At 40.8% G+C, this 25,709-nt stretch overlaps 1 protein-coding gene across 1 annotated transcript in view; it reads right to left on the reverse strand.

Moving 5' to 3' along the window:
- The window catches only part of fras1 (Fraser extracellular matrix complex subunit 1), a 226,243-nt gene that overhangs the window by 68,776 nt on the left and 131,758 nt on the right, over window positions 1-25,709 (reverse strand). Inside the window, exons 20-28 of the mRNA XM_041936965.1 lie at window positions 21,748-21,903; window positions 19,389-19,535; window positions 18,250-18,396; window positions 16,083-16,223; window positions 15,350-15,490; window positions 14,917-15,057; window positions 12,481-12,781; window positions 5,562-5,646; window positions 162-485 (exon numbers count right to left, since the gene is read on the reverse strand). Coding sequence (XP_041792899.1) covers window positions 162-485; window positions 5,562-5,646; window positions 12,481-12,781; window positions 14,917-15,057; window positions 15,350-15,490; window positions 16,083-16,223; window positions 18,250-18,396; window positions 19,389-19,535; window positions 21,748-21,903 — 1,583 coding nt within the window. The remainder of the gene's footprint in view (window positions 1-161; window positions 486-5,561; window positions 5,647-12,480; window positions 12,782-14,916; window positions 15,058-15,349; window positions 15,491-16,082; window positions 16,224-18,249; window positions 18,397-19,388; window positions 19,536-21,747; window positions 21,904-25,709) is intronic.

Genomic DNA, 25,709 nt, shown 5'->3' on the forward strand with positions numbered 1-25,709 from the left:
TGAAAAAAAAGAGTTAAAGAGTCTTTCCAGTCTCAATGCAGGGTCAGTGGATGAATGCAGACCTCAACAGCTGCTAATTTTGGAGCATGAAGTTGAGATATAAATATCAAACATCAGCCCTGAGCCATTAATCTCCCATCATCCCCCTCTGTCCGTCCTACCTTCTGATTGATGTGGACTTGGAGAAGAACATTCCTGTAGCTGTGGCCGTCGTTGACCTGTAGCACCACCCCGTCCTCCATCCCCTCCGAGCTGTTGTGGATGTACTGGATCTGTTCCCGTGACAGCTCCTCCAGCTTGAATCGGCTGAGCGCCCGGTCGCCGTGGAGACGGGTCAGCCGGCCGTAGCGGGGCGGTTCAAGGACCATGACCAGGACATCGGCTGCGTTGTCCGGGTCGTCGACCTGCAGGACTGACTTGGTGATGGTTGCCAGGGCGCCGCGGCCCTCCACGGTTAAAGGAGCAAGAGTCACAACCCTTGGAGGCTAGAAAGAATTTAAAAAAAAAAGAGGAAGAGAGGCTGGGAGTAAGGCGATGCTTTGATTAGAGTCTGACTGAAGAGAAGGAAAGCCAGATTAGATTTAGACAGACAGACAGACAAATAGATTGCTGCAACACCTTGTTTTTACAGTAAAGGCAAAGTTTCTGTGCTTTGTTTTTATTTTAAGGGGCTGGCCAAGAGGACAGCAAGAAGACAGCAACTTCCCCCAAACTGTCAGATGATGAATTTTCTCGTGGTGGGCCGGGGCATTGGGACTGTGGTGTCCTGCGGCTGATAGAGATGAAGAAGACGATGGTGAGGGAGGGGTTAAGCAGGGCGCCTCATTAAGAAGCCGTACCTGAAGCCTCACTGCAGCAGGAGAAAAGCTTCATCTCACTAACTAAGTCATTTTATGAGCACCGGTGAGAGAGGGAGGTCTCCTATTGTGAGCAAACGTACGACTTTATCCAGATCTCACCATGTGCCTGCCTCTGTCTGTGTTTGAACCTCTATGCTTGGGAGGATTGCAGAGTGTGGATATTTCTGGAAAGTAAGGTCAGTTTGGCCTTGGTCCTCCCTCCACTGAGAAACTAGAATCAGTATGAACTTAGAGTTGCGCACATTTTTGCTTTCAAAAGGATATTAAGTGATCATTTCGATATTATAATTGAAACTCATGACTCTGACATGTGTCCTTTGTTGTGTCAAACCCACTGAGAATCAACACTAACTCTACACCTCTATGTCGCCTTTAGCCTGATTTAACTAATTGCTTTTGTAGTACAGCTACACAGAATGTGTGGTTGAGTCAATTGGGTTCTTATCAACCCCTGTTTGAGGTCTAATAAGAGCCTGCACCTTTTTGCTATCAGGTTAGTCATAACAACTGCCAATGGGATATCAGGCTTGTATTTCTGACCACTACTGGACAAAAAGTCCCTTTTGATTTATTGCTTTATACATCTATGATTTGCTGTATATGTCTGTGTGTATGAGAATATTTGAATATACACACTGTTAGGTTCACACAACGGAAAAAGTGTAATGGGTACTTTTCAGTTCTTCCATCATTTCTGGGATATCAAAATGAACAAATAATTTCTCACACTACATGATCTTTTGAGCTTAAAATGCATTTTAGAACTAGTCAATGAACGGTTATTATAAGGAAAGACATGCATATGCATTTCCTGTGTCTGCGTTTGATATCTGACACAGAAAAAAAAGGTGGCCAAAAAAACAGCATTGATGGAGTTCATTTTAATACAACTCTGCGCCAAAAGCTGTTAGTAGGGTGGCTTTGCAGACACAGAGGTGCAGGTAGAGATGCATGGGCTGTCCCAGTGGAGGTGCCACTCCGCTATGGCCCTGAATCATACCATTTGTCAGGCAGGGAGCTCCAGCCTGATGCAGGGCTCAGGTCCAATTCGTTGCCCGGGACGGCTGCTGGCTGAGCTCCAGCTCTTAGCCATAAAATCAGCAGCTTAAGCAAAGGGGGACGTGTGAAACAAGCTGGCACCACAAGAGAAAAAAGATTGTGGAAAGTCATACACACACACTCCCTCTGTGTGCCTTTGAACCAAAGTGACCGCTGGCTTCTAGACACAGAGCTGAAGCAAAGCTTAAAAACACAGAGTTAACATGTTGTAATACGTAGACCCTTGCCCTTTCTGTTCTGTTAGGGGCCGTTTGGTGACAAATTTTTAGAATAATCTTTTTGGAATAATCTCCAAGACACAGGAGACCGGGCTCTCGGGCGCCCACCTAAATCCTGTGTTGTCACTTCTGCTACTTGCAGGAGGAAAACAAAAGGTTTTGGATGTGTTGGTGGGGGCTGAAAGTGGGTGTGTGTGTTACTTTGAAATCGTGCTAAGACATGCTAGCTCACTAAATGCAACCAGCAAAATCTCTCCCCCAAGGCAGATGGAAACAAACAGGCACACTCAGGTAGGAGGGCTAACCTTTTATCCTCACCTTAGGGGCGAGGGAGAGGTGAGGTTCATATTTTCAGAGAGCTGTCGTCACCCATGGAGCCCTTAGGGTTGTGCAGCACTTCAAGAAGATGGAAAAAGCTTTTTGTGCTATTTCCTGTTTTGTTTTCATTTGCTCTTTATTTTGTTTGGTTTTTCCTGCTGTGTTCGTACTGAAGGGTATTCAGAGATGTGACGAGCAGAGTACAGGTTTCATCCCCCTGTTTGCCTGTGGGCCTCTTGCTTTATAACAATGTCTTTATCTGCAGCCCCCCTCTCCTGTTTTTGTGTCAAGCTGTCACAACACTGAGGAGTACAGCAGATGTCCTGTTGTACTCCTGTTCATCTGGACTTGTGGTCAAAAATGATGGTGCATTGAAATGTCATCATATGCCATTTGTTCTGCACTCCTGTTTTTACTCATAGGCATCATTCTGAACTTAATCAACAAGAAATTCAGGTAGAAGACGTGTCAGTGTTCATTGCCAGTCAGAGGTATTGCAGAAAGTCTTCAACGTAGAAAGCTGAGTGCCAAAGACATCAGCACAGCAAAGTAAAAAGTCTCAGAAACTGTAAGACTGCAACTTAAAGTTGAAGATTTAAGCAACAAAAATCATGCTGTGTGCACGTGAGACCACCTCTGTAGAACTGCCATTAGCAGATACTGGACTCTGAGAAACTTTTTCCAAAAGAAGCCGCTCCTGTCAGAAGATGGAAAGGCTATCTGCAGCTCAGATCTTTCATTCCTGAGGCTATTATAATCTGAGGTGCCCGTTGGCTGGGGATCTGATGTGGATTTCATCAACAATGTCCTTTTTTCAGTCTTAAGTAATACTGGGAGGATTGCGGTGTGTAAATGGTCATTTTCTGCATGCCATCCTGCTTCACAGTCCACCTGTTCAACTGTGGCTTTTGCATTATGGGCCAATATATGCACAGTGTAGTTTGCAGCTCTGTCCTGTATGAACTGTGCAGCATGTGTGCATCGATATTTACTCATTCCTAGATTTTTCCTGTCTCCCATGTTAGCTGGTTACTTTCAAAGCAAGCCTGCTACTCTTTTTTTTGACTTCCTGTCATACAAATGTACAGATACTGAAAAAAAAAAAAAATCTAGATTTTCAAAGGAGAGACCCAGTGAATTTATGAGAATCTCTCTTTGTAACACTGGCGCAAACAACAAGTATAGTGAAAGTTACATCAGTATTTGGGGTTCTCTTTGATGTAGAGTGAAAGGAGCATTCACCTGAGACTCTGTGGCTGTCTATTTCTCTTTGTGGCATGTTTGTTGCTGCATTTTCATGGAGTGAAGCAGTTCAAACATTGAACAACTGCATAGTGGTTTTAGTGTTTGCTTTCAACATTTCATCTTGGAGTCCTCATACGATAACTAAACGACAATATAGGTTGTTTAAGTTAACCCAACGTCTTTTGGATTGTTTGTCTGGTAATCAACTGCTGTGGAGTCTTATTGCAATAAAAACTAGCTGGCGGACAAAAACGACCTTCCAACTGTCAGTCAAAACACTGTCACTGAGCTTATGTTCATAAATTACTGGTTTTGTCCTTACCAGCGGCTTCTGCTAATATTGTCTGAGAAAGCTGAGCTAATGAACTGATGGTGTAATTGAGCAGCCCCCCTTCAATAGAAATGCTGCAGCTCCACTCAATAACATGTAAGCAGCACTCTGATGTTTGCGTCTCTGATGCTTATTTATTCAGGGACGACTCAAACTTAAGAAAGCAGTAACATGTGCCAATAAAGCGGGTTTTGACACTACAGGGGCCTTGAAATATCTGACTGTTTGCAATATTCGTAAAGTTAGTTGTCATTTATATCTATTATTCATAATCATAAACATTAACAGCCCACCAATACTACCCTTTAAAACAATATATTTGGCTGGAAAGTATGTGCTTAGTGACAGATATGGTTGACTTTGTTTTTCCTAATAAAAGACAAATGAAACATTTTCCACTAAGCTAATTAAATCATTACTTAAATTTGTTACACACGTTTTTCAGCTCTGCTGTTCTTTATCAACCACCTGTCACACACACACACACATACACATACACACACACACACACACACACACACACACACACACACACACACACACACAGAGGGAGAGAGAGAGAGAGAGAGAGAGAGAGAGCAGAGTAACACAGCTGTCACAGTAACCCATCAACAAATCTCAGACAGAGAGCCTTTAATCCCTTATTCCTCATTATTTTCCATATTTGTGCCAAAATCAGAGGTCAGCTCGACACCAATCACGGCCCGCTATCAGGCCGACATCGGCCAAACACAGTCCTGGCAACACTCCATGTGGACAGAGCCTCAGAACAGTGAGGAATGTAGATCAGCTAGGATGATGCAGCAAAATTAGAAATGGCTGGACTAGAATTTAGTTGTTTTGTACTTGTGCTGGATTTGTTTTACAATAATCGATTGAAGTCACCATATGACGACAAGCCTTATTTGTAAGACAAGAGCTTTGAGAGATGTCAAGAGAATAGTTGACAAAGGGGAACAAATGAGAAACTTGAAGAATTCATGCAAGAACATTGCATCATGGCCTTAAAGCCAAACAATACACTGTATAAGGTTGTAAGAGACAGAAGATTAAACTACTTATCTCCAAGTGTTCATGTGTGCAGCAGCGGTCCATCTCATCCTGGAGGGAAGCTGCTTTCTATGTGTCAATTCTCACTGATGCAAACTCTCTCAACAAGGACAAAAGTATCGACTTGGCATTTTACCCTCAGAGTACAAACAAAGACAGTCTATTGTTCCACAATAAACTAAATTTAGAAGCAAATGTGCTTTGGCAGACGATTCTTCTCTGTAACCTGTAATGTTACTAAATTGGCCTGCACAGTGAAAAACAGCCATCTTTATTAGATATTTCTATCTGTAGCTAATTTCTGCTGGGGGAACACATTTATGATGCAACAATTTAGAGTTTATGGATGCATTTTTATGTGGCATTTTTAAGACAGTGTATTTCTCTCCAGTCTTTTCTGAAAAGGTGTGTCAGTGTGATTGAGAGTAACAGATTAAATAAAGGAGAGTGGAAGGAAGTGTCTGTGTTATTATATGTTACCTGCATTGACACGGCTTGAACTGGGATTGTTTCTGGTTGAGAAAACAGCTGGGGGTCAGCAACGCGCAAGATGAACTCACCAGTCCTGCAGAAATAAAGAAAGAAAAGAACAATAAAGAGGACATTGTAAAATCACTTAGAAGCAGATCAGTTGAAAAAAAAAAAAACAGCCTTGAACTTAGTTCTCGCTCTCTTTCCTTGACTCACCTGACTTAGAAACAGCCTTTAGTCAGGACTGAAGGTTTCTGGGAAAATGCGTCCTGTGAGGCTAACCCAGTGCGTAGCCTAATCATCTCAGTGCTATCTATGGGAGTGGAGGACGGTAACCTCACACACATACACGCGCCAGCCCACCTGCTCACGCTCGCCATCACCAGTATCTCGTCTCACCATGCTGCCTCAGCATCATCAAAGCTTACTACCCACAACTCCCTGGGGCAGGGATACGGCCTACTGTGGCCGAAGGAACAAGTGACTCAGCAGGTTGCTGGTTTAGTGACAGCTGAAAGGGAATTATGGCTACAAGCTGACCCATATGAAGTGCTTTATAAAGGTGAAAATCTAAATATCACTTTTGTTCATATTTAAAAAACTGGAAACAGTAGAGACTGTTACAGCTCGTGCTTATCAAAATTTTACCATAAATCCATAAATTGTGTCCTGTTCATTCAATATCAATAATTAATGCAATGCCAGAAGCATTGTGCTGTTTGTGTAGTGCAGAAAAAGAGATGTAACACATTTAATTTTCAACACATCCCTCTCAGAGCTGCAATAAATGTTTTTTAAATATTTAACTATAATGACAAGCTTTCCCCCAACCTTTATTAAAAGATCAGTTATCTAACCTTATAAATGCCTTAATAAGCTGGAATTGTGATGTGCAGACAGATGGATAGATGTTGGAATAATAAATAAAAAATAAAGTACAAGATTCGTGTATTCATCATTCCACAGCACAGGATTGGATGACACAATGCTAGTTGTAGTTCCTTTATGCTACTCACAAAACAAAAATTGTAGAAATGGATGGATAAATAATGAGTCATAAAAATAAAATGTTTTTCATGGTGGAGTGTGGAGGATGAGTTGAGGAGTCTCATAGCCTGAGGAAAGAAGCTGCTCTGTAGTCTGGTGGTACAGCAGCGGATACTAATGTATCATTTACCAGACAGCAGCGGGGTAAGCAGGCTGCAGCTGGGGTGGGTATTGTCTTTAACTATCCTTTAGGCTCTGCGCATCGATATCACTCGGTAGATGTGTACCAATGATATTCCCGGCAGTTGTAATCACCCACTGCGGAGCCCTCCGGTCCCAGGCCGTTCACATCCCATGTCAATTTGTCATTTTTCCAGTCAGGATGCTTTCTATTGTTCCTCTGTAAATGTAAACAAGTACTTGGCACAGGAATTTTGCCTCCTTAAGTTTCCCTGAGAAATTCAGCCCCTTCTGTGCTTTCTTTACCAGGGTGGAGATGTGAAATGACAGGTTCTCTGTGATGCTGGTTCCCAGGAACTTCAGATGCTCCACCTCAGCTCCACTGATGTAGACAGGGGTGTGCATCTCTGCCTCCTTTTTTCTTAAATCAACAATCAGCCCCTTGGCTTTGTTGACGTTGAGCAGTAGGTTGTTATCTGTGCACCACCCTGCAAGGTTGTTGATTTCCTCCCGATATGAACTCTCACCATTGTTTGAAATCCGGCCGATGATGGTGGTGGTGGTGGTCTGCAAACTTCACAACAGAGTTCCCTTCATGTATGAGGTTGCAGTCATGGGTGTACAGCTTGAACAGGAGGGGACTGAAAACACCTTTCTTGAGGGCATTGTGTTGAATGCTGAGCTGAAATCGGCAAACAGCATTCTGATGTAGGTGTATTTTCAAGGTGTGTGAAGGCTGAGTGGAGGGCAGTGGAGATGGCATCCTCTGTGGATCTGTTGGTTCTCAATACAAACTGGTGAGGGTCCAGGCTGGCTGGGTGTTGTCTTTGATGCGCTTGAGAACAAGTTTCTTCAGGAAGGTAGTTTTCTAGACTAGACACGGCTAACTTTTTAGGTACAGGGACGATGGTGGCTGTATTGAGGCAGGTGGAAACACTCTCCTGCTTGATGCCAGCTTTCAGTCGTGATCTGGTGGCGCCGTACGCTTCCTTGTCACGTGACTAGAAGGCAGCTTTTTAGGCTCTAGGCAGAGGCCTCACTTCTACATTCATCCAGGCTTTCTGATTATATTTTTAAAAGAAAGCTAAAAACCTATCTCGCCGCTTTAACATTGAACTAGCCATGACTTCCTGATATAGGTCCGAAACTTTTGTGCCTGCACTTCTTTTAAACTATTGTCTTTTACTTGATGTTATGCATCCTATATAGTCTTTCTTTACCTTTTTTTATTATTATTTTATGCTGTGATTTGATGGTTTATTATAGTTTTTATGTTTTCATCCATATTCTACTCTATTTTTTTACAATTTTTACAGTATATTTTATTAATTATTCTGTGGTCTATTTATATTTTCATTATTTATTATTAGCATGATCAGGTGGATTTTATTCTTCATCTTATTTTACACTCATTGTTTTATATGTGTTTATGTCCATTCTGTGAAGGCGCATGTGATTTCTTTCTTGTAAAGCACTTTGAGCTGCAATTCCTGTATAAAAGGTGTTATACAAATTAAGTTTATTATTATTATCAAAATACTTAAAGCCCCAAAAGTATTTATTATGCAACGTCCCATTTTAGAAACACGTACTGTATAGTTTATTATTGGATTATAATGAGTGATGCATTCATTTGAATTTCCATTTCATCATTATGTCAGGGCTGGTAAAGGTGGAGCTGATTTTATTCATTTCTATATTGCTGAGGAGCTTGTGAATTTCCCCTGAGGATCAATAAATGCTTTTTAAAAACATGTTAGCACTTAATTTTCATTCCAATCTATAAAAAAACATCACAATTTATTTGTTGGTGATATTTAGAATTATTAATCTGAATCTGCAAAGTAAATAAATGTATTGAGGTAAAAACACAATATTTGCCTCTGAACCGAAGTGGAGTATCAAGCAGCAGAAAATGGAAATATAAAGTACAAGTAACTAGAAATTGTATTTAAGTACAGTACTTTAGTAAATGTACCTGTACTTTTCACCACTGTCCATCTGTATATTTACTATCTTCTACAGCCACAGTTTCCTGTTCAGCTTGAATGTTTGATGACTGTTGGCTGCCTGAACTGAGCAATGCAGCGTCTCTGTGAAAACCTCGTCCATCTTACTGCACTGTTCCGCTTTAAAATTCATTTAACATAACAGATTCTTACAGCACCTTTCGACAATGATAAAACTCTTTTTGAATTACAATTTTTGGCAGCAAAAGTGAGATTTGTCACAGCTTTACAGCATTCGTTATGGTTAGAATAATTGAGGCCCATTAAAGATGTATTGGACAGCTTATTAAAGTAACATAAGGGATATATTTCTTGGGAAAAATGCCATAGTACTTCTAAATCTCATTTTATGCACAGGTTATAGATGTGACCAATGTATTTGTTGGCTTCATTATAGATGAAAGATGGAATTTTATTTTTTTTATGCAGCCTTGAGACAGAAGTGGAACAGCTTTTGATCTGTGTGCTTGTATGTGTGTTTAAATGTGTCTCAATGGTTAAGCATGCCACTTGAGACATAAAATTAAAATTTTTGTCTGTGTCTTGACACTTGAAACACCTTCTTTTGAAAAATGAAATATCTTCAGTTCATCTTTAACAGTATATCACATTTTATAATTCCATTTTTGTTGTCTCTGTTGTCAGCAGCATTGGGACACAACATGCTTTTCTCTATCGACACACCAACTCTTAAATGAATCCTGAGAAACCTGAGAGCATTTGTTTGTGGTTCTGTGTCTGCCGCCATTATCCCCCACTCCAAATAATTTGAAAACTATGGCTGTAATATGCAGATTTAATCACATTTGAAGTTTTACATTTTACCGTCTCCATTAATGTAATGACTCAAAACTGGGCAGTGGACCATAGTTTGCTAATTCACTGGCATGCTGCCATTTTAGGCCAGACCAGCTGAATCAGGATTAACTAATGTGTTAAATATGTCGAACCGATTGGCTGAAAGGACACTGGGCTCAAACCCAAAATGAGACAGACTTGTGACAGGAAAAGGCCACAGCACACCAGCTACAGTGAGGGAAAACTGGCTCCACACTGAGCTCTTAAAAGGCTGCATGTATTCCTTCCATACATATTAGCCGCCCCTTTGATCACCGGCACTGTAGATTCAGACTGGGTAATCACCCTGTCCAATGCAGATGCTAATTTGGCCACATTAGCTAAGAAGTGTAAATGTAATGCTTCTCCAGTCCATGTGCAGGTTAATGAAAATGAACTTTCTAACCAGGGAAGCTGCACAAATCAAAAAGACGACAGGCAGCTTGGATGATAACAGCGGCAACAAAAAATGAAATGTCAGGAGACTCATAAAAGAAGAGGAGGGAGACACGTGGCCCGACTTTACACCCGGTGCAAAGTGACACAGTGCAAGTGTCACTGCTAGTTTCCAACTGACGCAGTTGTCACTTTTACACCCAGCACCCACGCTGTGTAAGTAGCTTGCACACATCTATGGGCTTGTTGGGTTCAAACTGACTTATGCTCAGGCGCGTTGTTGGTGGATCACTGTCTTGAGGCAGCAGAGAGCTAGCGCATCCCTGACGAGCAAAAACCTGGTCTATGCAGTATTTTCCTGCTATTTCAAGGGTGCATTATTCAGATAGTACGTTCCTCCCACGCCTGCTTCACCTCAGGGAGCTTTGGTGGAATCCTGCTGCTCCCATAGATTGTCTGCTTTCACTTTGCCCACGAGCAGGTGCAGGTACAACTGGCTTTTAAAGAGAATGGGAGATGACACTCGAATGCGTTTAATTCATGTAATGCCCAAAAAACAACTTGATTATTTAAGAGACTGAATGCAACCCCTTTGCGCCTTGCGCCTGACTTTGCTCCCAGATTATGCACTGTTTAACTCTCAGAAGTGGAGTTGGACCCATCTTAATGAGCTTGCGACATGCATTTAAAGCCATGTGCTATGGATTGTTAGTGGCAAAAGGTGTTGAATGTCAACTTCAAAAAAGGTTACATATCAAAATAGATAAGGCATCTGTTAAAACTGACACTTAGGTGACAAAAGGAGAAATTCATTTGAAAACCAGATGTATTTGAAGTGTTGGGTGTAAACTGCACAGTCCTTGCCTTTTTATACACAGTATATGTAAATACATTGATAAACACAACAAATGCAGGGAACATACCGGGAACAAGGGCTCACTGAATGGCTTGTCAGGTATGAAAATGACGTGAATCATTTGCTGCACCCTTCAGTGTCACCTCCCACCTACAAAGAATGTTATTCTCCTTTCATGCATCAGACACAGGTCTAACAAAGCACATTCAAACAGTGTTAGATCCATTCACTTGAGGCAGCTGTCATACGTTAATCTCTAGATTTCAATGCTATAAGACACAAATAAACCACAGAATTATGTTATGAATTTACAAAACCGAGTTTCAGCTTGACGTCTTTCCTTCTGCCCATACATGCACGCTTCTTCTCTCAGTTGCACACAAGAGTGCACATTCTGTTTCTTTGTCATGTCTCTGTCTTTAAGGGATTTCTTCTACTCTCGTGTGTCACGCTGACCAACTGCTTTTTTCCTTGGATGCACTGAGGTTATTCCCTCACTTATTGCCTTCTTTTCACGCTCACATTCATGCCTACAGGCAACTTAGAGTCGCCAGTTAGCCTAAGCTTGTGTTTGTCATGTGTGTGGATCGTGGGAGGAAGCCAGAGCACATGGAGAAAACCCACGCAGGCACAGGCAGAACATGCAATCTCCACACAGAAAGGTTCAAAGGTTCAAACCCTGAACCTTCTCGCTGAGCGGTAACAGCATCAACCACCGCATGACCGTGCCTTTCATAATAATTGGTCTTTTTACTAGGTTAAGGATCACATATAGAAGCATCTCTGGAATCATACAAACCTTTTTTTTTTATGTCGTGCTCGCTTTCCACTTTTATTCTACATTTCTCAACCAGCTGACATGTGATCACACAGAGAAAAAAGTGATCCATGACAGAATGCAGCCGATACTGAAGGCCTTTCCTTAACTCTTCTTCTGTCTGTTAAAAACTCCCTCAGAACCATTTGTTCCTGTCAGTCCTTCTCCACCGTCTCCATCCAAAACATCCCAGAATGTGAATGTCTAACTGAATTAAACTTTTGCAATAATTTAAGAAATAAACAAAAAATGGGCAAAAGAAATGAACCCAATCTTAAATAATTAATGTTAATCACAGCACTATGGTGGTACTGACCTACAGGAGGTTATTGTATGGATCATCATGATGACAATTAAAATTAGAAGTGTGATGACTATCTGCTCTTCCAACATGTCTGACAACAACAAAGATTCATCTGAGGGAAACTTTCCACCTTCACAGTCGCCGCTGTTATGCTGCATCAAAGATGTGTTGTGGCTGCATTATTTTCCACTTTATTTCCTGCTCTTGTGGGTGTAGAAATCGGTCTTCTGCCTGTTGCATTATGGATTTTTTCTTATGTCACTGTTGAATGTCAGTGCAAAATGGCAACTCTGAAAGGAAGCTTTCACTCTTTGATTCAGAGGAATTGACACCAATAACTGGCATTTATCCGGTTTTAGAAAGCTATATTTCTGCTTTTAAATTTCACCACAGCTGCTGGAAATATGTGGATGTGCCACCAGGCCGAGCAGTTATTTAACACCTTCACCATAGACCCAGAAACTAACAGCTTGTTTCTGGATTTACGCCTTAAAACTTCATCCTCCTCCCGAACACTACCAAACCGAATCAGATCTACTGACCTGGCTTTGTCCTTTTGGTGCCTGAACCGAACCCGGCCACTTCTCAGTTCCACCCAGGTGAAGGTGTCATCTCTGGTCAGTTCTTGACCAGGTTTCCCTCGGCCTCCCCTGTCTTCTCCTTCCTCCCCTCTGAACAGGACCAACCGTCCGTTACTTGGGCCCTGAACGAGCTGGAAGATCAGCCGCTCAGATGGACTGTCAGGGTCCTTCACCTGCAGCAGGGTGGGGGGCAATGGGGCAAAACCCCCAAGGGGAACCAGCAGGGAACCGTTGACCTGGAGGGCAGGTGGGTGGGTGTTCACTGAGAAGACAAGGGAGGACAGAAAGAGAAAGGAAAGCTGAAATAGATGATCTTTGATGACTTGAAAACCCCAGGTGGAAAAGTTTACATTTCTCATCTCTGAGGTGACTCACACACACAGTGATTATTAGCATTATTATAATGGACATTACAATTTAATAACAAATGGAAACATATAAAAGAGAAGTAGGAAATCAGGAAAGAAGAGAAATAGTGACTCTGAGTTTTAGTCTGAGTTTTAGGATATGATGGCTAATTATTTTGATTACAGCAGATGTGATAATAAAACATTTAAATGTACTTAAAGAATAAATATTTACTGGAAAGAGTGAGGGGGTGAAATGAAAACAGGAAAAGTGGTCTTGCTTGTGTGTGTGTGCATATGTGTGTGCATGTGGGTGTGTGTGTTCTATGTGTGCATGTGTGTGTGGTGTGTGATGGGTGGCTGGTGAAATACGAGCAAGACACCTCGGTCTTGGCGTGGCATTTTAGAAGTTGGCTTTAATTGGAACTGACTTTTGTTAGGGAACTTCTTAAAGATCAGCTCTTTTGAGAGGCCACATTCTAATCTCATTATATCTCCTCTAATGATGCCAATAGGCAATCTAAAATATCAAACTCTCGGCCATGCAATTAAACTCGCAAATGAGAATAATCTTATAATTTAAAGCACTACTTTCTCGACTTTTTGTCTTGGTTGGCAAAAATGTAAAAAAAAAAAAAAAAAAAAGAAGAAGAAGGTGGCAAACCAATTTCTCTCCAGTCTATTTCACTTGATTAACTTGTGGATTAGTTGAAGCCTGGAGGCTGAAAAAATGTTCATTATTTCACAAAAATAAAGCATTTATCACTCACAAAGGGCACATGATAATACATTTCTCTATTAGAATTATGCTTTGTCACAGTTCATAAATCTCAGTCTGCTGCTGAAGGCCTCGGGCCTCTCTGCCTGCAGGTTGACAGCCACTGTTTGAACATAAAAGCCAAAAAGTAAAAGTACAAGACTCCTCTAATGGCCTGACTTTGCAGACAATGCTCTTTTCAGTGTTCAGGAGAACCAATTACTATATTACTAATAAGAAACTCCTAATGTCAGGCAATTAATGCCAACAGTTTGTTCTTCTAGTGGCTGAAAAGATAGCAGAACCTTATTTTAACTGTGCTTGCTGAAGGAGGAGCCACAGAGTGGAAATACACTTTTGCTACTGTCAACATAGTGGCCTTCAGCAATTCCATTTGTGTCTTGTAAGTTGTTTATAAATTGCCTTCAGCTCTGACCTGCAAGGGCTCACATTTGACATCTGTTTTTAAAGCTCACTTAAACAGTATTTCTTATTTTAACATAACACAAAGAACAGAAAGTATCTGACCTCTGTGTGGCATAGAGACTGTTAAAGGAGAAACTTGTCACCATGTCAGTTTGGCCCAATGTGGATCTCAGCATTAGGTGACTTTTTCTCAATAAATAGTGCATTAGCAGAGTATGTTGGTTGTTACTGAATGAATTAGACAGCGAGAATGGAACACATATTTTACTATATGAGCTGAAGCGTTGGATGGACAGTAACATTTAACATGACTCAAATGCACAGCATCAGGCTGCGGCACATTTCTGTTGGCTTCACCGCTGTATGCCTTGGTTAACCAGCTTGTTGCCTAGCAACTAGCCATGTGGATTTGTTTTTATGAGGCTTTCTAGATTTCACATGCATGTAATTAAAATGTTCCGGACATTGCGGTATTTGGACAGAGTATAAGATGGATATTAACATTTATTTGATGCTTCATGCGAGCTTGCTGCATGCTTTGCACAGTATGTACAGTATTTTTCTTAAGAAAAATCTCTAAACTAGATGTTTAAACCAAGTTTTATTTGAATCTGCCTAAACAGAACTTCTCTTTTACTAAAAACATGCCTACTGCGTGTGGCCTGAGGCTTTTCAGCTGGGTTGTGCCTGGAGGTGGAACGAGTGACAGTGTTCAGAAACTCCAGCAGACGAGTTAGTTCCTTCAGTTTTGAGTCAAAGAAATTGATCAACAACTCTTAAGTCTGTTCACTCTTTATTGGTAACTGTGGTTAGTTTTGGGCAGTAGCCATTTTTCTCTTTAAAGGTAGACAGACGTCATGTTATTACCGTGGCAGGTCCTGGTCTTCTGGTCGGCATAGTATCCGTTTCCACAGTCGGGTGTGCAGTATCCTTCCATAAGGTAGGTTTGGTCACGACAAGCTCTGCAGCTTCCGACCGCGTCGCACAGCGCACAGTCAGATGAGCAAGCTAAAGAACATGAAGAAGTAATGCTTTAGAAGACTTTATTCTTTTTCATTCATTACTACTTCATTCTCACATTTCTAGAAATTATTAAATTGTGTTGAACACAATGTTTCTACAATCTGCATTTGCTCAACAGACATTATGTTCCTTTATTTTGAACCTGTTTTTTTCAATCAATTTTAAACTAATATACTGACCTCACACAGATGCCCTCTTAAGAAACCATATTCTGGCCTCGTCAAGTAGTTAAAAATATGCAGGATTTCATTGTATTCAACAAAGTCTTTACACTCACGTTTGCAGACTTGGGAGGAGGCATCCAGGAAGAAGTGTCTGCCACATTCCAGCACACAGTGACCCTGCAGAGTGGCGTAGGGAGGCTGGCATTGCTGGCACTGTGCGGGACCCTGACACTCCACACAGTGATCATCACAGCCTGGCAGAGAGAAAGACACACTGAGAGCATTAAAGTTATGGATAAAACCAAAATGTATCCAATTGACAAGAAGCTGTGACTTCAAAGGGAAGATCCTTTTTTGATCCTTTTGAAATATTTTCATTCTAATAGAACTTCTAATGCATGTTTACTTCTTTCCTAGTGTTCTGTGGATTTTATTTCTGTGGATTTTAATAATGGAGATTTGGCGTGAATATTTTGCATGTGTTAAACATGCTCCTATGTATTACAGTATTATGATTTTATTATTATACGTTACTAAAGAGTTACAAAGGACTTAAAGGTTCCTCACAAGAAGAATTTGACCTGAACAATTAAGAGACAACCATGCATTAAACATTCACTATCAACGTAAGACTTGTAAAGAAACTTTTGAGTCCCTGCTGTTGATCAACTCTTTTAAAAAGAAAACAGATGATCAAAAAATCTCTGAAAAACAACTTTTTGTTACTTAATGCACAACAATAATAGAAAAAGAAAAGGAAATATGTGCAGCTAGTGCTATTGTACATTGCACATATTTTGTCTTTGTGTGATGTAGGTCAGCTTATCAGATTTTGGGTGGACTGACTGAGGCATTTGTCTCCATCCCGATAGGAGCCAGGGGAGCACCCCTGGGTGCACACTCCATCCTGCAGCACGTAGCCCTCCATGCACAGCAGGCAGTCTGTCCGCAGAGGGCCTTTACAGGCGTTACAGCTCCAGTCACACTCTGGAAACAGGATGGAGGGCAGGAGTGGAAAAGAAGCAGGAGGAGGAGGTGTGTGTGTGTGTGTGTGTGTGTGTGTGTGTGTGTGTGTGTGTGTGTGTGTGTGTGTAGGGACATTGGGATTAGAAGTGAGGGGATTTTGAAGGCGAGAGCAAAAGGTGAGAGCAGAACAGAAGAGAGGGATGGAGAGAGAGAGAGTGAGAGAGAAAGAGATTAATAAACTCTTTTGGGCAGGGGATTTATTTTAAACCCATTTGTGTTTTTTTCTGCACATCTGTTGTGCTTGTGCTGTGTTCCATTAATATTAACAAGGAAATTAAACACAACCAGGCTATAAATACTCTATGTTTGTGTGAGCTTCTAGGTTTGCATTTAAAGTTCAGTAGGACACAAATTTAACAAAGATGCAGAATTCTCAGCAATTACACAGATTTTAAAAACCAGGGGGTGATTATATTACATCATACTGGATAAGAGCAGAAGTTTTTCTTCCTTAGAAGTCATGGTAAAGTAAATTAATGAAGTGGCCAGAGGGGACTGGTCATAGAAAATGATTCTCTAAAAAAGGGTTTAACATATTATGAGCAGGAAGGTGTTAGGTGGGTAATATTTTGTGATATCATGACCAAAATGATTATTATTTATTCTGTTAATAGTCATCCAGAAATTTCACTCAAGAACGGGGACGATCAACCTGCTGGAGGTGCTATAAGGGAAAAAAGAGGGTTGTCAAAGTCATTCGGATACATTGCCGGGAATCATGAATGTCCATGGAAAACTGCAGCCAATTCATCTGTCAGTTGTTTAGATATTATACCCCTTAACAAACTTAAAATTTTTAATTTTGTCAACTAATTATTGTACTCGTCAAATCTGTAAAAGGGCCTCATTTTTGATCACTCTCCTGCTGACAAGCATGTGATCTCATTTTGTCTTAAAGTCTACGTGAGAAGTAGTAACACATATTAACATTAAAGTTCATCTCTCTAACGGGACAGTGGGAGAATAGTAAGCAGTGCGGATCCAAAGGTAGCCAAGAGGTAAATTAGAGCTTCCTCATTAGAAAAAAATCACTGATAAGCGAAACAAGTTGTTGGCAGTGTTGACAGGTTCATAGGAGACTCTCTCAGGGAACTTCAACAGTTCCTCTATGGTTGAGAACTGAAAGCTCCCAGAGGTTTCTCAAAACCCTTTTAGTTTTCAGGTAGGAGCTAGCAGGGCTGCTTTCTAACGCTCTGGGTTCACCCAAGGTTCAGTGGATTATCCAGGTAGCGGCTGTAGCTAGCTTGGGGGATAAACACGCTGTCACAGGCCGAATGGCTAAAACCACCTATCGAGGTGGGAGGCACTGCTAGCTGCCTCACAGGAAATCAAACTGTGTATATAGCCACAGGCAGTTAGCTTAGCTGCTAATCCCATGATAGACATAGGAAGTGGTGGTTGCACCTTAAGGGCCAGTTCCTTTGGCGTGCTGATACTGAATCTCATCACACTGAACCAAATCTCTGATAAAGGGAAGCCAGCTAAACAACATTTGTGGGAAGGTGGCTTCATATGGTCTGTTCATATTCTAAACCTAAATCCCATGGACTCATTATTCTTTGAGATAAACACAAAGGAAAATACAGTCAGATTCAGTCTGACAGGATGAGGTCTGGGCTGGTTAGTGGGTAATTAAATATGTGAACAGAGCTATTGCATGGAGAATGAAAAAAGGACGAATTATTCAGTCTGGACATGGATCCACTGAGGCTCATTCATCAACTTCTCTGCACACTGGAAGACGTAATACTGAGTTAAAATGCACACACAATATTTAGGATTTGCATATTTGGTCCCACAGTTTATAACTTGATCAATGGACCCCATAAACTCAATGTGCCACACTGCACTACATGCAATATGGATGGAGAGTAATTTATGAATATCATAAAGGGCGCACCACACATCCTCATTATTAATCCAGTGTTTCCCCTCACCCTCCCTGTACCACTGCAGTGTGTGGGTTGTCATGGTGAAGCGGGTGTACCTCTGCAGGCCCGGGTTGTGGTGTTGAGGTAGTACTGATGGGCGCAGCTGTCGTATTGACATTCCCCGAACAGCAAGACCTTGGCCGGGTCACGGCAGGACGTACAAACGCCGGCCATGTTGCACGTCAGGCACTGGCTGTCACATGCTATCAAAACAAAAAGCCGAGATGGAGGTCTGGTTAGATATAAGGTCAGAGGGGAAAGGATCATGGACAGAATGTATAAATACCAGCTAATACTGGCTGAATGTGGCTTTGTTGGTCTAAACAACCAACTGCACACTTGCACAATGTGGCTTTATTCAACAAGAATGTGCTGATTTGATTTTGTTTGTTTACCTGGTAACTAATAGGATATCTAAAAAAAATACTCCACATATTTTAAGTAAATTCGGTAGAAAGTCCGGCAATCGACAAAAGTAAAAATGGCAAATTTTGTGTGGAGATCCAGGAATCTTTTATAGGTTTTCTTCATAAGTCAAAGTAGGGCATTTACAAACATTTGCACAATTTTAGCATCAGCTAACTGCACTAACATGAATGAAAAAACCTGATTGTCTATTACTACGTTTATTTCTGATTAAGGTTTAGAGGATTGAGCAGCCTTGGCAGAGGTATGCACTGTCTGAGTGCTTTTTAGCTACTAAAGCCGTTGCAAAAGCTGAATGAAATTATTTTGAATGCCAGGTAGCAGTATGAGTCAGTTTTTAAGGCAACTTACAATACAGTACAAATAATACAGAGAGTTGCTTCAATTGCAGGTACATCAGTCACAAACACTGCAAACGCATATAATGCAGCTCGTGAAAAAGGACATTAGTACACCTCATTAGTAAATATGAACAGGATGCCAAGATGTTTTTGTGTTCACCATAAAAATGACTATCACGTTGAATCAATACCTCAGAGAGCCTCAAAAACAAAATGAGCTGGTATTTACTACAGAACCATTGTGCTGTCTACTGTCTAGTTTTTATTATTTTGTCTACCTCCTGTAAGCCATTAAGGATCTGCTGCAACACCACCTCATGTCAGACGTAATATTAGACAAGTTACTAGACCGCACCTAGTAACATTGCTGGTTCTTTAGATATGTTGATGATGTTATCGTTCAGGTGAGATGTAGTGGTGGTACTCACCCTGACAGATCCTGTGACCGTTGTCATAGTAACCAAGGGGACATTCGGGAGCACAAAGGCCAGAGGGTAACAGAGCACTGTTGGTGGGGCACGAGGTACAGGACAGAGGCCCCGCCCCACTGCAGGCATCACATGACGGATGGCATTCTGCAAGAAAAAAGACACATTTTATTTCACTAACATAAGATCAAACTGTACAGATCATTCCATGTAGAAAAAATGATCATGGAAACAGCATAAAGTGAACAAAAAACACGTGAGATAAAATAGAACAATGGAGCCTACATATAATACGACTAATAATTCCAACACTTACACTGACTGACTAGAATATATGTATGAGAAACAATAAAATAATGCAGCATTGTTGGGAACTTACATACTGCTGAACCATATAAGTACAACAAAGCACAAGTTTAGATATACAGTAGCTTATCGTGAAAACTCTCAGGAAGGTTGGATGAATAAAAGTCCATGATAAAAGAAATCATGCACAATTCTGATTAAAGCCACATTCTAGGGTTTGAAAATACATCTGTGTAATCATTCTCAGATCACTCACTCCTTACACTCCCCACACTGCACCACCACACACTGCTGATATCCAGCCTTGCATTTGGTACTACCATCAACGGCAAAATGGCTGAAAAATTGGAAACTTCAAACTCCACTCTGCTGTGGCAAAATTCATCACCAGGCCTAAATCAATACCGGGAGGAGTGAGATGTTACATGGCATGGCGGAGGCAGATGCTACTGCTGAAACACAGGGTGATGAAGATGATGAGATGTTGTTAAGAATGATGACGATGGAAAGAGGAAGAGGACTACGATGATGACCAGGATCATGACCAAGATAATGATGATCATACTAATGGGACTGAGGAGGATGAGGGGAATCTGAATGAGGAGAATGAGAATGAGACAATAATGACAGTGGCATAATGATGAGCAGGATGATGAGGATTACAATGATAACATTAATGAGACTGAGAATGAGAATGATGGGGATTATGGTGAAGAGGAGGGTGATGGGGATGATGAAGGTAAGGATAGTCTAATGCTGTAGATAGAACTGCCGGTGATGATGATGATGATGATGATGATGATGATGATGATGATGATGATGAGCAGAATGATAATAGTGAAAATGTGGAGGAAAAGGATGAGAACGTTGAGGACATGGATGAGAATGATGCTGCTGCTGAAGATAGTGATAAAGGGAGGTGATGATGATGATTAGAAGCACACAAACAATGAGGATGAGGATTACAATACTGAGTATGATGAAGATAAAACAAAGAATGGTGGTGATGATGAATAGTGATGATGATGATGATGATGATGAGGGGAATGAGGTCATAATAGTGATGACAGTGATAATACTGCTGAGGATGACCAAGACAAGAAAGAGGATAATGGTGAGCTTGATAATGATGAGGTCACAGAGAAAGAGGATGATGATGGTCAGATTATGAAGAGGAGGTGGGTGACACTGAGGATGTTGAGGATGATAATAACAATGAGTACATTCTTGAGGATGAGGGTGATAATGACAGAGATGATCAGGATGAGATTCATGATAAGGATGAGGATGGGGATGATTAGGATGATGATAAAGATGAAAATAATGAAGATGATGCTGATAGCGCTATGAGGATGAGGATGATGGTAATAATTGTAACCATAAAAACAACAATGATCCTTATGGGGTGATCTTTTTGGCTATATAATCCTAAATTAGTGATTAATTGAAAAACTTTACAATATCTTACTCCAACACGCAGCCTTTTGTACTTTCACTCCTACTGCTTAAACATGAAAACAGGTTTTCTCAAACACAGCAACTCCTCCAAATCCCAAAATATCTGCCCAGTCATTGTTTTGAATCTCTACACAGTTCACAGTTGAGTTTCAAAACATGGACAGTGAGCTGGGAGGAAATTTGGGGATTTAGTGTTCTATTGGGACGATGATGTACCTCCATGGCCTGTCTGCCTGTGCAAAACCACATGCACTGAAATTGATTCCACTGCAAAATAAAAAGAAGAAACCTCTGACAAAATCCCTCTCCCTGAGCAAAGACTTGTTCATGAAGATTTATGAAGCAGAATGTTCTTTAAACACTGGCTTTGAATTAAAATTGTTCTTTTGGTTGTGGTGTTGTCAGGTCAGTGGAGGATAACTGGGTCAAGAAAAAGACTCCTACCAAGTCAAAAAAAAGAAAGATCTTTGACTGATGAATAAAACATAAAGTCTTTGATGGGATTTTTCTAACAGGCTTTACATAAAGGGCAGCTACTGCCTGGCCTCTGACCTTGTTATGTATTGTATATAGGCAGGAGAGTGAAAGTCCTTACTCATGCAGGCTCCATGCCAGCCGTAGTGGCCTTGGGGACAGTGAGAGACGCAGTGATCGCCCAGCAGCCAGGTCCTTGGTGCTTTACACCACAGACAGACACTGCCGATGCCCGTCTGGAGGTCTGCCGTGCAGCGCTGACAGTCTGAGCTGCATTCTGCAGGAGGGATACAAACAGGAATGAATACATCAATATACAGCACACAAATACACATCGCGCCCCCATCAAAGTCAAACTCAGTAACACGCTGCTACTACTGCTGTACTTTTGTTACGGAACCAAAATAAAGTGCATGGAGAAGTTATTTTGGGTTTTACTCATGCCTTGCCTTTCTTTTTCTCACTTTCAGATTCAGAAGGAACACACAATGTTGTATTATACTAAACCTGACATGCTAACAAACTTCAGTCTATTTAATAATACTACAATAATGAACAGTCCCAATTTATAGAGCACAGATGAATTGATGAACTGCAAAAACAAGCTTTTTTGGCTCTTAAAATGGACAAATCAAATTTAAGGAAATTTAGAGGATCTATAAGACTTTTCAATTACACTGAATGATATGTTTTGCAAAACGATGATTTGTCAGTTGTCAATCTAAATCGAGAAGCCTCTCTGTTTCATTGTTCAAGAAAAAAAAAAGAGTCCGACAATTTTTAAACTCAACACTAATGTTTCTTCAGTAACAATCTTGATCTGCATCATTTTCTTTAAAGGATGTGAACTGTTAAACTGAGGGCAGAGAGAGGGCTTGACAGCTGATGAATCTTTTGTATGTGGTGATATTTCACTAACTTGTGGGTGGATTCAAAGTCTGTGGGAGCATTGTTCAAAGACAGACAAAAGAAAAGCAACAAGTGAAGACGAGAGCAATTACTAAAGACAGTTACACAAGAGATCTTAATGAGGATGACTCATCTAGAAATACTGGAATCAGCTATTCAAATGCACTAATTAAAGCTAGGTAATGGTTCTTTTGTGAGGATTATAAAAGAAATTCAAGCTAAATACAAGAAGGGAGACAACACATTGGGTCGTTTCTTCCTTTCCTTCTGTCAATGTCCTCATTTATTAACTCTCAAATGCAGATCTCCCTCTTTCTTTAGGATAAACACTCACACACGCCATCCCTCGCCTCCCACCTACCCGCAGAATACCCGCAGGGTCGCCCAAAAGGACCGGAACAATGAAACACCCTGTGGTGTTTTATCAGATGCTATCTGGGTCCGGCTGGCACAGTGGTGAGCACCTTAAAGTTATCTGCCCATGCTGAGATAACAATCTACAGTGAAAAGCAAAACAACAGGGCTCTGCAGGTGAAGAGTTGTGTGTTGGCCATTTGAGCAGAACAGATAAAGAGGTGGATCACACGGAGGTATTAGAAAAAAGATCATGAAAGTGCTTTTCTTTCTCCATGAGGATTAACATGAATGAGAACAATTTGGAGGGATTACAAGGTGAAAGCAGACAAATATCAAATCCTGTGGCAACAAGATGAAGATTTAACCAGAAAATAAGACAGGTGATCTTTCTGCAGCTTGTTGGCTGATGACCGGGCACTCTCCTGGGTAACTGACTCTAATGGTTAAGTGTAAAATGTATTTAAAAGCAAAAGCAAAAGCACAAAATAAAAGACAAGTGAAGTGAGATGAAGTGTTCATGGAATAAAAAAAACAACACACAGGAAAAAAAAACACTTGTACTGCCACGTTTTCTAACTGTCCTTATCTGAGATAGACGTGTTTGCGCTGTTAAATACAGGCATGTTATATTTAACTCAGTGTTTCCATGGCTTGGATGAATATACTCATTCATGCACAACACTTTTTTTAGAATGTTACTTTCTCCATTGTTGCACAGAAATATGCAGGTTTAGAAGTTTTAGAAGATGTTACTGACTGTGCTGACACCAGCAGTCTCTGGGCCCTGGAGGCAAAACTCTCACTGCTTATCTTTGGTCTCAATTCCTATAAACCAAGACACTGTGATGTTTAGTCAACACAACTGAATCAAGAGATGGAAAGTGCTGATTACTAATGATTCATTATTTTTTCATTCCTCCCGTGTATCTCTAAATTTGCCCTGTGGCCAGCGGGAGTTTTAAGCTCACACACGTTACCAAAAGGAAATGTACTTTTGGTTTCACTGTGGTCAAGCTCAGTTGTTTGAGACCAAGCAAGACTAAAAGAAGCACGAGCTGATGTGAACACATGGGAAAATTAACTAGATTTGACAATGGCAGTTTATATCAGTAAGATTTATAGCTTCACTGGTTTAGCTGTTCCAGTACATCATCAGTTAGAGGAATACGTCTGCTAAGTCTACAATGAGTCCACATATTTTGTCATTCTTGGTCTTTATTTTGTTTTACAGTGCTACAAGATGGAATTTTTGTCGTGTATTTATAAAAGAATTATGTGATAATTTGTCATCTTTCTACAAACTTGCTGGGAGACCTGTTTGGTTAGGGCTTAAGGTTAATGCTAAGTTATTTATTTAAGTTATTTGGTTAAGGTGAGGATCATTTCTGGTAATGGCATTTGGTCATATTTTCCTTTAGAAAGCCATGTCATGTGTCTGACAGCTATTCTTGTCTGCTTGTGTATTTATGAATAGCTGACGTTTACCCCAGAGAGTGGGATTATTTCTGCCTCCAGAGCAGCTTTTCAATGCTTGTAAAACTCAAACTCCAATCTCCTGAACATGGCATCTGCCCAGGTGAGACACGCTCTCCTTCTGAAGCAGATCCAATATCAACAGAGTAAAAGAAGACGGAGAAAATGAAGAACTTCCTCTCTGTCATCTCTCATCCACACCTTTCATATCACAGCACTTTACAACAAAACACGTATCAGCATTCCTCCTGCCAACCCTCTGCAGGCGATCCGGCTCCGGGCGCTAAACAAATGGCTCCACGGTGGAGATAAGATAACTCAGGCGTCAGGGATTATTGACTGTGCAGACTAAAACTGAATATAAAACTAAAATGGTATTGATTTGAGTCCTCGGAGCTGCTCTTTATGGCGTAGTTACCATTTTTGAAGCACGTAAAAAGGTATGCTGGAGTTGTAAATGCATGGCATGCAGTCTGGATGATTATATTCTCCTGTGGGCCTGATTTATTCCAGACATTATCCTGCATCATGCTTTTTTTCCTGCTTCTCCTGAAATATATAGCGGAGAAACTTCTTCAACAAGAGTCATAGAGGAAAATGAGACTCTAAGGTCTCTCAATTAGTTGCCTCCTTGCGACTTTGTGCATTTAAAAAGTGAATAAAACTTATTTCCCTCAGCAGGGACGGAGCCTGAGTGCAGCAGGAGTTCACAAAGCAAGAGGAACAAAAGTGGGACATCATCTTTATATGACGTTACAGCCGTAAAAAAAGAGAGAAAAACTGTGTGGTCCTCTGACGCTGACTTCACCCTGTCTAGACATGTCGCCCGAACAAAGACTGGCTTTACAGATGAAGCTATTAAAGAAGTCCTACTTTTCTCTTCTTTTCACTTCTTCTCTTCTCGGTCCCCCAAAACAGAGAAACCTCTACTCTTATATCAGATGTGTGTATTAGGAGAAGAACTGGTCTGGAAACTGGTTGGGAGGAACAGTTTTTGTTGTGCATTATTCTAACTCCTAGCTCCAACAATTATGTTCACATCACATGCGCAACATCAAAACCACAGCTTTAATAATAAAGCTCACAATGATCATAGTGTTCAGGCACAAAGAGCAGTGCATCATATTCTATTGAGATGACATTAGCTCTGTGCCTGAGTAACCCTTTCAAAGATGCAGTGACAAATATCTTCCCATAGAAAAGTAATCTGTGTTAGTCAGGTAACTCCAAGTCAGTGTTTTTAGTTCAGCCCTTATTTTGAAAAATTTGTCATTTTCTTTGTTCTCTTTACAGCAAGCAGAGGCTGAAACAGAAATTCCACATCCATGTTTTTATGTCGCATTA

This window comes from Chelmon rostratus, chromosome 5, assembly GCF_017976325.1.
Source record: "Chelmon rostratus isolate fCheRos1 chromosome 5, fCheRos1.pri, whole genome shotgun sequence".
In the NCBI taxonomy this organism is placed as follows: domain Eukaryota; kingdom Metazoa; phylum Chordata; class Actinopteri; order Chaetodontiformes; family Chaetodontidae; genus Chelmon; species Chelmon rostratus.